The following is a 14,255-nucleotide window of genomic DNA, read 5'->3' as shown; positions in this document are numbered from 1 at the left end:
GTGCTGATTAAATTCAATAAAGGATAAGAACTCAAATTAGTAGAAAAGAATTGTTAAAGAAAGTTACCCAGACTCTAGGTCAACTAAGACACATTAACTCAATTACTATAAATGTCAATCACCTGGACTATTGTCCCTTGCTGTCATCTGCATTAGAAGTGCCATCTGCTTTCGTTCCGAGAGTGGGTAACCAAAAAGAATGCTAACTGGGGTGGATTTCTTACTTCCAGCTTCTTTTTTTGTTTTCTTCTTTTCTGGACCTTCTTTTTCTGTAACGATTAATAAATATGTAAGAATTGGAAACAAATATAAATATTCAAGACAACTTCTTTGGTAAATGCTATGTGTGCATATGGACAATGTGTGTATACTAGAGGTAGCCAGACAAAACTGCTAGACTTATATAAGCAATATTTTCCTGAAAGTTCTAGAAAAATATATTCTTGATTCTGTTAAAAATTTACTACTAGGAACATTTTAATTTTGACTGTTTGTTCTATTAAAGTGTAAAATCTTCAACAACAATTCAAATAGTCCTTAGTAGAGTTGTTTCTTGCTATCTCTAAGGACTGTTTCTAGTACTATGGGTAATAAAACCTGCAATTGCTCAACTCTCTAAGATAAAATTCAGGATTTGTATATAACCCATGTGACTCCTCTCATACGCTTTGAATTATGTCTAAATTACTTATAACATGAGATGTTATATTATGGCTATGAAATAATTGTTATTCTGCATTGTTTAGGGAATAATGACAAAAAATTCTATAGTTTTTTTTTCTCAGTATTTTTATCTGTAATCAGTTGAATCTGTGGACAAAAAGCCAAGTGTAAAATTCTCTTTCACACAGTATCTAGCATTATTGCTAAGCCTAAATACCAATGAGCCTTACAATTATCGTCCTAATTCTACCAATTACTTGTACAATCTTGCAAGAGGCTAAGCATTTAAGACAAGTCTCAACAAAAAGAACAATTACTGAAGAAAAGCCACCAAATCATTTCCCTGCAGTGACTGGAAAGCTGAACATGGAATGATAGCAATCAAAGTTAAATATGAACAACTAAAGATTCTGTGTCGTTAGGAGTTAAAACATATCCTGCAAAGAGCCAGAAATTTCCAAAGTCCTTCTCAAAGAGATCCAATCTACCACAGAAGTCCGTTTTAACTGTTCAGAAATCCTTCCAGGAACACAAAGTACTCCCAGTTACGTGGAATGAGCTCAGGCTGCACTGGATGGTACGGGTACGAGATACAGATGTCTTTTTTCTTTTAGGAATTCACCTGAATTAATTCAGATACCAGGAAAAAGTGAATCAAAGGTCTAATTATTACCTATTTCTGGAATTTAAAATTCAGGTTTAGAGGTACTTGAAAAAAGAAGCTACAAAAATAATTAATAAAATTTGAAATTAGCAGAAATTAAATAATAGTAAATCTTGTAAGTTTCAAAAAAAATCAATTAAAATCTAATATTATCTATAGACACAAGAAGTTAATGATTGGTTCAGTGTACCTTCTCCAGTTAATTAGAAAAAACTGGTATTGGAATGATCTAGAAAAATGAGGTCTTAATATTTTAAACATTGTTGCTCACAAATGATTCAAATCATTCTGTGAACTGCTACTATGTCCAAATGTTGAATGGCTTATTTTGTCCAAACAAACCAAATGTTTCAAGACTTACTAAAAACAAACAAAAACAAAAACAACCTCATTAATATATCTATCTTTCATTTTCATCTTTCTTATACTATCACCAGTAATGAACTGATTTCACAAAAATCCAATCTAGCACAATATTTAACCTATCACTAAAGTTATTACAAAGCCTTAAAGATATCTTTGGAGAACACTTTTCTCCCCTGAAATACAGACACTTTGTCTTAATGATTCTCTATAGATCTTTGTTTTCTAATGTTTAGGGAGGAACAACTACTGTTGTTTCGAATGGCTTTTCAACTGATAACAATATTTAAATACAGTGAATATATTTCTCTCCTAGAATCAAAATATTTAATTTAATCTAATATACAAAAAATTTAAGAGAATGTTGAAAAATGTTTCTAAGAAAAGAAATACAACCTGGCAACAAGAGTAGAACCCTACCAGTACTTTCCTCTTGTGGTTTCTGAGACAGGTTTCTGCTTTGTAGCTTAGGCTGACCTTAAACCTGTGACAGACTGGCTGCCCGCCCTTGCCTCTGGAGTGCTGGGATTATAGGTGTGGATTACCACACCTAGATGCATTGCTTATTACTTGCAAAACTGTGCATTTTAATATAATTAAAAAATATATAGACACTCCATGCTGAATATGATGGTGCATGCTTTTAATCCCAGCACTGGGAAGGCAGTGACAGGTAGATTTCTGAGTTAAAGGCCAGCCAGATCTTCATAGTTCTAAATCAGCTAAAGTTACATAGTAAGACTTTGCCTCTTCCCCCACTACACACACAAAAAGGATGACACTCTAAAGTGTATATACTTGATTATATCAAATGATCAAATATGTAAGTACTTCGGAAAAAGACAAATTGGATGTATTCCAAATATTAAAACAAAAATTTTACACTTGCATTCAATATAAACTAGTTTTTTTCTTTGAGTTACCATAATCATCTTCAAAAAATTTACATTTTACATGAACTAGGAAAAGAAAGTGAACTGAACTGTGGCTGGTATAGCTAAATTTGAGACAATTACATTAAATTTTTAAATAGTTAAATATCAGACTACTATATTCTAAAGTTTATATTTCAAATTTATTATTTTTAATTTTTTTGTGTGGTTTTGGTGGTTGTTGTTTTGGAGACAGGACCAAACTATATATCCCAAAATAACACAGGATTCATTGTACAATCTAGCACTCTCCAACTTGCAAACTTTTTGACTTCTATCTACTGAGTGTTTGGGTCTAAAGTATGCAGCCACATATCTACAGTTTGTAAACTTAGAAATCATCACAGGACTATGTGGGATCTACACTCCGAAAGCCTCGTCTGACTGGGCGTTAAGTAGACAGTGATGGCAACTGTTTCTCTGAAAAGGAGCTAGACAGTTCTCATGGTTGCTTGTTTGTTTTTGAAGGTGGGGTAGCTGGAGACCAAATCTAAGAAATTCACACATGCTGTGTAAGAGTTCAACCACGGAGTTGTATCTCCAGTCAAGTGCTCCATTTCTCAGTAACTAAAACATATACTCATTTGTTATAACGAGTCAAAACTTTAAACACAGGTACAACCAAATACCATCATTTAGCGCTGTCTGCCACAGAACTGAAATTCTATTTCAAGACTTTTAAGGAAAACTCTATAAGAAATTTACCTAATACTAATCAAAATAAAAACTAAAATGCTCTTTCCATCAAATCAATCTTTCTGTCCTTTCTTAGCATTCAGAGCTTCAGGAACAGAGATGCCTCTCTCACATTCTAAAAGATCAGTGCTTTTTCCTTTTCCGGTCAGAATAAACACAACACTCAACATTGTCACTTTTCAATTAAGTGTAAAGTTACCGCAGAGAAGGGACAAAACTTTTTCTTGGAAAACTTGGCTCATAAACCTATTAGTGTCTCAAAAATTAAGGAATAAAGTATTTCCCAGTGAAGTAGTTTCCAAGTAAGACAATGGGAGCAGGTGAGCATAACTTACTCATCACATTTGTAGTATGACTATTGCATCCTGGGGGAGAGGGGCACTGCCATTAAGCCCAGGTACTAAAAACGCTATGAGCAGGTGACTGTGCCTTCGTCAGCAGTGGCAGGCAGACCATGGTCTACTTCATCAGGCCTGGGTCAGCCTTGGTGCTCAGCTTTAGAAAGGCACACTGATGCCACAGCAAACACAGCCACAAGGAACTTATCACCTTAATGATTTCAGGTAACTTTAAGGATGAAATTAGTTCTTCCCCACCTCTAGAGAGTTCCCCAAATTTGTAAGATAAACAAAATACATATAGAAACTGTAGGTTTGTGTTCAATTTCTATAGCTAAGTGTCATATGCTAAAAATTAGAAAGAAATTCCCAAAGGCTATACAAGATTTTCATTTTGGTAAGTTCAAAGATGAATGTCAGTCTAATTTTAAGAAGAAAGAAAAGATCAGTCAAAAATAACTAGTCTTGCTTGCCATGATGGAGCATGCTTTATAATCCCAGCACTCAGGAGGCAGAACCAGGCAGATCTCTGTGAGTTTGAGGCCAGCCTGATCTACAAAGAGTTCTAGGCTAGCCAGAGCTACACAAAGAGGCCTTATTTCAAAAACAATTAGTTTTATTCTTTATTTTAGAATGAGGGAGTTTCTCTCCTATATTTTTTATTTAGAGTAATTATGAATCCCAAACAACTGAAGCTGTAACTAACTAGAGAAGTTCTAACACAGTTAATGAGGGGGGCATTTGTCTAGGTGACCCCATATTTTAATACACTTATGGTTAAATTCTGCATGTAAAGCAAAAATCAATAAACACCACAGAATTCAGTGAATACTATTTTTTAAATATCTATTTTAAAAGAAGAAATCACCTGACTAAACAAGGACGCTAATGCCGTTTATCACACGAGTACACTTGGGAAGGATTTACAACAAGGCAGACCAGGAGCCTCGGCATCCTCTCTTAGGAAAGACTCTAAAGCTGAAAATTTTTGGTGGATTCATATAAATTCATTTAATTTAGCAAAGATATCTATAAACTGTTTTGAAAACAAGTCACTTATAGTACACTACTCAAATAAACATGACAAAATCCACTGGCTAAACAGGAACACCTGATAATCTAATTACCTGAGTATGTCCTGTAAGAAGATATAAGTCTCTCCCCCCAATTTTCACTTGTATGTCCTGGGTCTGAATCTACAGAATGAAAAGAGAGAGGAGAAAAGAAAAAAAGCATACCAAGGGAAATGCAGAATTCAATGTAACAATATTTTTAAAAGACCATCAGTTAATTAGGCAATGATGTATCACTGGCTTTACCTCAAAATAGTATTTAGGAACAACAAATGACATTTAAAATACAGGTTTGTCCAACATGTAACATTTCAGTTTTCTAATCAGAGTACCTTAAAGTTCAGAAATGTAAACCAATAACACTGTGATGTTGTTTAAGTATAGCTCTTTTGATGCTATTTTTTTAATTCTGTCAATATGAGAGACAATGTTCTTATCACCAAATTCTGTTTAGAATTTGTCTTTGAGTAAGATGAATCAAACTTATTTTCTATGACGGCCAAAATTACTCCCAAGTCAAAAGAACATCTAGGATCTCAGTATCATCCTAGACCACAGACTGTTCACAGATTGTACTCATTTCCAGTCATAGGAATTACTGCCGCATTTACTAATGAAGACAGAGATCATCCAAAACTATCATCTAGGCTTAGAATATGGACTTCTACCAATTTAAGACAGCTATCGAGAACTCTGATGATACAAACAGAGCTGCCTATACTTTTAAAAAGTAAGACATTTAACTCACAACTTACTATTCTTATAGTCACAGCCTCGGTTTATTGACACATATGTACCTTTCCAGAATAATTGTTACACACAGAATTAACAACTTAAGTATGACTAATCAAATGTTGGGGAAAAACAAATTAGAAAACAATCACAGACTACAATATATGAGAACTTTAAACTTTTCTGTTTAGTAATTAGAAGGCTTGTTCAAGAAAAGGGGATCATTAATAAAATAACCTTTAACCAGATGTAAAGCAACTTGACAAGACTTTCGATGAACATGTATTACACAAACTACGTAAGAATTACATTTAAAAAATCCAACATTTCACATAAAAATAAGCCAGGTTTTAAATGACTTCCATAGACTACTTGGCTTCACTGACGTATTTAATGATTTTTGAGACAAGGTCTCACCACATAGCCTTGGATGGTCTGGGACTCACTATATAGACCAGGCTGGCCTCTTAACTCAGATTCATCTGCCTCTGCCACTCCCTCCCAAGTAATTTATGTTTTGCTAATGTTCACACTCCCATAATATTCCACTGGCCCTCCCTTTATTTGTTCGCCATGACCCCATGTTCTTCCCTCTACTACTTCTATGTCATAGAAACATGTCTGTATTTAAATCTATATTCTGTAGATAAAGGAAATTGTGATGCCTCATCTCTCTCCCCTTACCCTTTTTGTTCCCCTTTCTTCTCCCAAAATAGTTCTCTTGCTTTCATGTCACATACACACACACACAGAGACACTAACACACACACACAGACACACATACACACACACATCTTGTAAAACATGTTATTCTCTCCACATTGCTTGAGTCACTTTAAGGTAAGCCCTTTAGTAACATCCACAACCTCAGGAAAGGTGAATTTCTATGGCTGGCTGACAGAGAAGGCTTCATTCACAAAATTTAACATAGTCTACAACTTTGGGATCATAGACTTTGGGACCAGACTGTGCCTCTTTGAATTTTCTTGAATCACACTGCCTTAAATGTCAAGAGAAAACACAACAGTGCCAAACAAATGATGTTTACCAAGAGGAGACTATATATACATATACATATATACACACACAATTATATATCATATGTATGATATTTCTAGATACTTATGCAAACTGAAATGATAAGCACTACTAGTTCATCTCTATAGAATATTAGGACTATCATAAGTAAAACCACGTCCTTTCAAATGCTATTTGAGTTTGGGACATCTGTAAGCTGCTGGAGGCTTCTTGGCTAGGTATTATCTTGGAGAAACATGAAGAATCAGAAGGCCCCCTTTTAATAAAGGAGTGATTCAGGATATAAAAAAAAAACCACAGTCTACAAAGACAGTCTTGATGACACTACTCCTCATCAAACAACTGTAGGCTTTTAGTTTAGCAGTCAAGAAAGAGCCTCATACAGGGCATCAAAGACAGCTGTCTAGTACTTCGACATATGGTGTTATGACTTTCCCTTGGATGGCATGAGACTTAAAAAAAAGTTAGTATAATTGTAGAATTGGTAGTGGATACTTATTAGATTTATTAGAAACTTTTAATAATGCCAGGCATAGTGGCTTATGCCATTAATCTCAACAACCAGGAAGAAGAGGCAAAGTGGATCTCTGTGAGTTCCGGGCTGGCCAGGAATATATAATAAGACCCTATTTCAAAATAGATAAACAATTTTTAGTAATTATTAAAGGTACAAAATTTCATCAGTTTATTACACTTTATAAACAGTGAAAACATTATAAAAGTCATCTGCCCTATATTTGTGTTCCCTTTCATATTAGGAATACCCAAATCATGATCAAAGTGACAAACACCATCAGGTTTTGGCTTTCAGTATTCTCATGCAAGTTCAGGATACTAATCAATAGCAGCAGATTTAAAGTTTCTTGGTTTTTTGAGACAGAGTCCTCTATGTATCCCAGGTTGGCCTGAAACACAGAGAGATCTGCTCATCTATGCTTTCCAGGTGCTGTGATATTAAAGGCAGGTACCATCACGCCTGACTAGAAGTTGCAGTTTCTAAGGAGGTCATTTCATTAATAAAGGACCAAGTCTCATGGGAAGAAATACACTCTAGTGCTCCCTTTTGACAAGAAGTTGAGCATTCAACTAACTCTAAGGGGAAAATGTTTAAGGAAAAAGAGCTAAAGGGGGTAGAAAAGAAAGACTAAGAGGAATCTAGTTTCATCTTACATTGCTGAGTTGAATCAACTCTCGACTATGTCTAGTGTTCTCATTGCATTAAATCACAAAATCCTTAGCTAGGATGAAGAGAGGGTTCAGCAGTTAAGAGCACTAGCTGTTCTCCCAGAGGACTTGTTTTCTTTCTTTTTTCTTCCCCCTTTTGGTTTTTTGTGGTAGGGTTTCTCTGTGTAGCCCTGGCTGTCCTGGGGCTACCTTTGTAGACCAGGTTGGCCTAGAACTCTCAGAGATCCATCTGCCTCTGCCTCCCCAGTGCTGGGATTAAAGATGTGTGCCACCACCGCCTGACCAAGAATTAGTTTCAATTGTCATCACTTACAGGGTGGCTCACAACTGTCTTCAGTTCTGCTCTATCTGATGCACTCTTCAATAGGTATCAAACACATGTGGTACAGAGATACATACAGACAAAAACCCACACAAATAAATCCTTACCTACCATTGATTCATTCTGTCACATTTAATTACTATGTCACAAAGTGAATCACACTACATCACTTTTCAAGGTCATAATTCTCTGAAGTTGGTAATGTGGAAGAAAAATTGTACTTATGAAAATGAAAAACAGAATTTACACAGAAGCCAAATTATCTTGTCAGGTAATAACACTGATCAAATACCAAAATTTCCTCCTCCCACCGTCTGCTGAGATCATAGCTTGCCTGTCCTGCTGGAGTGGCCAGCTGGAGGAGACATTCTTTCAAACATTAGTAAAATTGCCCTCAAGCTTAAAAAAAAAAATTAGTTGGAAAACAACTGAAGAAGACACTTAACAATGACATCTGGCCTCCACAAGCACTTCTACACATGTACACACACACACACACACACACACAATCACAAACATCTGCATGCATGCACGAGTGCCCATGACCCCTGTAGTGGTCTGAATGAAAATGGCTACACAGGCTCATAGATTTGAACACTTGGTCACAGGGGAGTGGCACTACTTGAAAGGATTAGGAGGTGTGGCCTTGTTAAAGGAAGTGTGTTACTGGGGGTGGGCTTTGAGGCTATAAAAAGTCCATTATAAGCCCAGAGTCTCTCTCTTCCTGCTGCCTGAGGACCCAGCTGCAGAACTCTTAGCTACTTCTCCAGCACCATGGCTGCCTGTGTGCTTCCATGCTTGGACTAAACCTCTAAAACTAAGCAAGCTCCAATTAAATGTTTTCTTTTATAAAAGTTGCTGTGGTCATAGTGTCTCTTCACAGCAACAGAACGCCAACTAAGACATCCACCATGCACTCCATGGCACATATATCTGGAGAGTCAGTTCTCTCCTTCCACCATGTAGGTCCCAGGGATTGAATCTAGGTAACAGGCTTGGTAGCTAGCACCCTTATGTACATCTGGTGACCCCTGACATGTTGGAGTTTTGAGAAATAAAATAAGTATGAATTAAGCAGTTAGCCTCATTTGGGAGGTACTACATATTTCTCCTTTTTTGTAAATCAAAAATGCCTAAACTTTTTTGCTGTGTCCAAAAGGCAATAAAAAATGCAACACCTTTTTCTCATATATACAAAATATTAATAATGTTTATCTTACTGAACAATTTTCATTAGTGAAATGAATCCCTAAAACTAAGTTCTGAACATGCTAAGAGATTTATTATAAATATTCAGAGTAAAGAATATAGACATTGTTTTTTTAAATCTATTAGAAACCATAGTTTGGATGATAAACAGAAATACTTCTGCCCCCATGAGCAGTCTGAAATACTCAGTCTTTATGAGTAGAAATGTCAAGAGGAGTGGTGCACAGAAAAGTAAAAAGAAACCAAAGTTAAGAATGTGGTGAGTTTATCAGAAAATAAATTATTCTACCTGTGTCGGAATCTCGCTCTTCATTTCTTGATGGGCTAATGGCAAAAGGCAGTTTACGTTTCATAGATGATTTCTCTTTCATTTCCTTGCCCATATCACTTCGGTCAATTTTTGACGTTTTGCTGTAAGACGCAATCTTGTCTTTACTCTAGTGTAAAAAAAGATAAAATTATATCAATATTAGCTAAACAATATGAAATTTTAAATTAAATTCTCTTTATTATTTGGGCTGGACTGACGGCACAGAAATCAAGAGCACTTGTTGTTCTTGCAGAGCACCTGGGATCAGTTCCCAGCTCCACATGGCAGCTCACATCTCTGTATCTCCATTTCCTGGTATTCAATGTCCTCTTCTGACCTACATGGGCACTGCATATGCGCGCGTGTGTGTACGCTCACACATGCATATACACACACCGACTATACGTTTTCTCAAATACTCTGTAAAGGAATTTTTAAAATATAAAAATATAATGTTATCAATGACTTAAAACAGAGCTTCAACAATTAAATCTCCTTTGTGCTGGTTAGTTTTATGTCAACTTAACAAAAGCTACAATTACCTAAAAGGAGGGAACCTCAATTGAGAAAATGTCTCCATAAGATCCAGCTGTAGGGCATTTTCTTGATTATTGATTGATGGGGAAGGGTCCAGCCCATTGAGGGTGGTGAAATCCCTGGGCTTCTATAAGGAAGCAGGCTCAACAAGCCATGATGAGCAAGTCAGTAAGCAGCACTTCTCCATGGCCTTTACATCAGCTCTTGCCTCCAGCTTCCTGCCCTGTGTGAGTTCCTGCCCCCAGGGTTTTTGATAACAAACTGTTATAAAACTGTGAGTGAATTATGACCCTTTTCTTCCCAAGTTTATTTTGATCATGTTTCATGATATCAACAGTAATTCTAACTAAGGCATCCCTCAACCCTTTACTTTTTTGAGACAAGATCTCACTAGGTAGCCCAGGCTGGACTCAAACTCACAGTAACCCTCCTACTGCAGCTTCCCCAAAACCAAGATTATAGGTGTGAATCACCAACCTGGCTTAATTTTAACATTTTCCCAAGGTTATTTCATAACAACAGAAAATTTAAATAACACTAAGATAGCTTGAATATAACAAAATCAAATACCTAAATATAATCTAAATGTATTACATATAAAGAAGAGAAAGGAAGGGAAGGAGAAGAAGGCGGGGAGGAGAGAGGAGGGGAGGGGAGGTAAAGAGAGGAGAGGGGAGAGGAGAAAAGCCAGAAAGAGAGACGAGAAAATGATAATCACTGGAACTGAGCTTAAATGTTAGTCAAGAGAATAATAAAATTAAAAAGACAATTATTTCTAATTTACATAAATAAAAACCTTAAAGTCTATATATATGTATATGTATATTATAATTTTTCTAGAAAATATGCATCACTAAAATGGAGTAATGAAACTGAGCATACAAAGTGGCATATGCCTTTAATCCTAGTACTTGGCAGGTGGATTTCTGAGTTCCAGGCCAGTTTGGTCTACATGCGTGTTTCAACATAAAGACTCTGTTTCCAGGGAAAAAAAAGTAACAAAAAAAGGGTAATGAAAAGAAAAGAAAATCTGAATATATCTTGACCACAGAGGTGCAGTTGTGGCGCACATCTTTAATCCTAGCACTCGAGAGGCAAAGACAGGAGGATCTCTATGAATTCAAGGCCAGCCTGGTAACAAAGCAAGTTTCAAGACAACCAGAGATACACAGAGAAATCCTGTCTTGAAAAACAAAACAAAACGTCCTGTCAAAGGTTTGTTTACAAAGGTGTATGGGGCTGACAAGACTGTTCAGCAGTAAATGAGCTTAGGACTGAGGCTGGTGACCTGAGCGTGACCCCTAGGACAATGGTAGAAGAAGAGAACTGATTCCACACATTGTCCTCTGACCTCCACATCTATATGCTGTGATAACAAACAGAAACGGCAACAGAAGAAAAAAATGGTACCCTTTCATGATTTTATAAGAACTTTAACAAGATAATTCAAGGAACAGGTATTGCCTGTTCTATACAAACAATACAGTAAACATAAAAATAAAATTACAATCTATCCAACCCAGGTCTAAAATAAAGAAATCTAATATTTAAAAAAGTCCAAGACAAAAAATTACAGATTGAGGAAATATAAAAATCTTAAAATTGTCAAATCAAATTCAATGTCATTAGAAAATAACATTCTGGGGCTGGAATAACAGCTCAGCAGTTAACAAGCATGTACTACTGCGCTTCCAGAAGACTCAAGTTTAATTCCTAAAACTGACATGTGACCACTTGTAATTGCCTGTACTTCCAACTCCAGGCTACCTGGCACCCTTTTCTGGCCTCCAAGGACACGCAGACACATGTGGCATACATTTACATAAATAAAAAAATTTAAATCTTTTTTTAAAAAATCATGTTTTAGCAAAACATGATTAACCCAGACAGTGCAAAGAGAGTTCCTTTTTAGAGAAATTCTAGGGCTGGAGAGATGGTCTAGTGGCTAAGGGCAGGCACTGCTCTTGGTGAGGACCTGGGTTTGGTTCCTAGCGCCCACACTGGTTGGCTCATAACTGCTGGTACCTTCAGCTCCAGGAGACTGGACTGCCACTCCTTGGCTCCAAGGGTACCTGCATTCACATGTGCATATACCCACACATTTAATATCCATGTTACATTTTTCTGAGTAATTACTAAAAATACTACATTGGGAATCTTTTATCCAGGTTTCAAAGAGTAAAGGAAGTCTAGCTGCCTGGTACCTTTCTTCCATATGGTCTCTCTACCATATTGCTGTCACTGTCAGAATTTTCACTCTGAACTGGTTTTGTGAACCCAGATTTGGGCATTTTATAGCTGTTCAGCTAGCTGCTTCTTGTATCAGTCTTCTCATCCTGGATCTGCAAAGAACAAATATACAAGCATTATTTTTATAAGAATACAATACAATATACTCAATGTTTGTGTCACAGTTAATACAATTTAGTTTTCTCAGTTTCTATATTTTTTCAAAAAAAGATATCCTACATTTTCATTTATCAATTTGTGTTTTTAATAAAGTTCCCTTGTTTAAGTCTCTTTGGCTTGCCAAAGTCAGGAAGGAGAATGACGTAAATTGCACCATCTCTGAACTACCACCTTCAGCAGCAGCAGTGGAAAGCAGTGGCAAAAGTTTCTCATTCCAACATGATGTGGATGCGGGAGCTTCAAACAGGCTTCTCTTCAGACTCAAGCAAACCATGGTAGGTGTCATCAGTCATGTATACCTATCTTCCTACATTAAACTCTACCTGCATAAAATCTGTGGAGTAGTTTCTTCCCTTCACTGAACACTCAGCTGCCTTGTAACTTTAGCAAGCTATTTGCTCACTGGCTTGTGCTGGGCTCCCACAGTCATTTTATACACCGTTTTCTCCCAACCTTCTCTCTCCTGCTGTGACCAGCGAGGACCCTCTCAGAAGCTTACACTTATGACAGACTTGGGAGCTGAAAGACGCAGCAAAAATTCTAAGAAAGTTTCACATATAAAAGAGAAAGCTAAAGAATCTAAACCTGTTTTTGTTCTCTGATGATCTAAGAGCCACATGTAGCTATTTAAATGAATAAAAAGTAAACAAAAACTACAGTAGCTATTATATTATACAGTATAGGTATACATTTATATTCTCATGGAAAAACTTTACTGCATAGTAGTAGACTAGATTAAGGTTCCTGGTCAAGAAGGGCATTGAGAAATACAATGACTGACAAGCTTACTTTCAACTCCTTCATGCAATAAGTTTCCAGTGAGTATCACATGTTTTAAGTGACCTGCCATTTTGGTGCCTATGTGAACTACTGAACTTCAGACACTTTGGTAGTATTAGTAGAGTTGGCTATACACTCCAAATGTCCTGTTGGTGTTTGAAACTTCATTTGGTTTTGAGAAGGAGGAAAGGGTAAAAAAAAATAACTTGAACGAACTGAACTAACAAAAACCATAGTAAAATGGATGTGCATAGAACCTAATTAAAATATAGTTAGTTCCTGGCCCAATGTAAATCACAATCACTAGAGTAACCATCATAAAAACCATAAAAACAGAAATTAAATAATTAAAAACTAGATAATTAAAACAAAGTATTTAAACAAAAAATACTGCTGGGTGGTGGTGGCACATGCCTTTAATCCCAGTATTTGGGAGGCAGAGACAGGAAGATCTCAGTGAGTTGGAGACCAGCCGGGTCTACAAAGTGACAAAGGACAGTCAGGACTGTAACACAAAGAAATCCTGTTTCAAAAAACAAAAAAAGAAAAAGAAAAGAGAAAAGAAACACTGTCAATTGGACTGGTTAGATGGCTTGGCAATTATTAAAGCCTGATAACCTGAACTCAAAGCCTGGAACTCATAGATAGAGCTACTTCCATAAACTGCCCTCTGGCCTCTACATGCATACTATGGTATGTACGCATGTATCCACGCGCGCACACACACACACAGACGATTTTTTAAAATGTCAATAACAACTGGTTGGGGATGTAAGTTGTAGTCACAGTCAACTCAACCACATCAAATCAAAACAACAACAAAAAAGTCACCTACAAAAATCATCAGATTTCAAATCTTTCCTTTTACAGAGGAAATAAACTTTCCATGGGTGTTTCAGCATTACACATAAAAAGTTGAGTGAGTCTTGGTGCATTCAACTGCTCAGAGTATTAACATATAAACAGAAGCATTTTAAAATACTTTCCTCAGTGCTGGCCATGAG

At 36.4% G+C, this 14,255-nt stretch overlaps 1 protein-coding gene across 5 annotated transcripts in view; it reads right to left on the bottom strand.

Annotated features, from left to right (window-relative positions):
* Ankrd12 (ankyrin repeat domain 12) overlaps positions 1-14,255 on the bottom strand; it is a 117,000-nt gene that overhangs the window by 76,020 nt on the left and 26,725 nt on the right. For 3 of the 5 annotated variants that reach the window (XM_041631918.1, XM_041631917.1, XM_041631919.1), the window contains exons 2-5: positions 12,267-12,404; positions 9,505-9,652; positions 4,784-4,852; positions 123-269 (exon numbers count right to left, since the gene is read on the bottom strand). The exons of 1 other annotated variant lie outside the window; for it this stretch is intronic. In XM_041631918.1, the coding sequence (XP_041487852.1) occupies positions 123-269; positions 4,784-4,852; positions 9,505-9,652; positions 12,267-12,353 (451 nt within the window). In that variant the 5' untranslated portion in view covers positions 12,354-12,404. The remainder of the gene's footprint in view (positions 1-122; positions 270-4,783; positions 4,853-9,504; positions 9,653-12,266; positions 12,405-14,255) is intronic. One more of the 5 variants, XM_041631920.1, reaches the window with a different exon arrangement.

This window comes from Microtus oregoni, unplaced genomic scaffold (assembly GCF_018167655.1).
Source record: "Microtus oregoni isolate MIOR12 unplaced genomic scaffold, Mior012 000038F_ref0000394, whole genome shotgun sequence".
NCBI lineage: Eukaryota > Metazoa > Chordata > Mammalia > Rodentia > Cricetidae > Microtus > Microtus oregoni.
The sequence above is the reverse complement of the archived record's forward strand: the minus strand, read 5'-3'. Positions and strand labels throughout refer to the sequence as shown.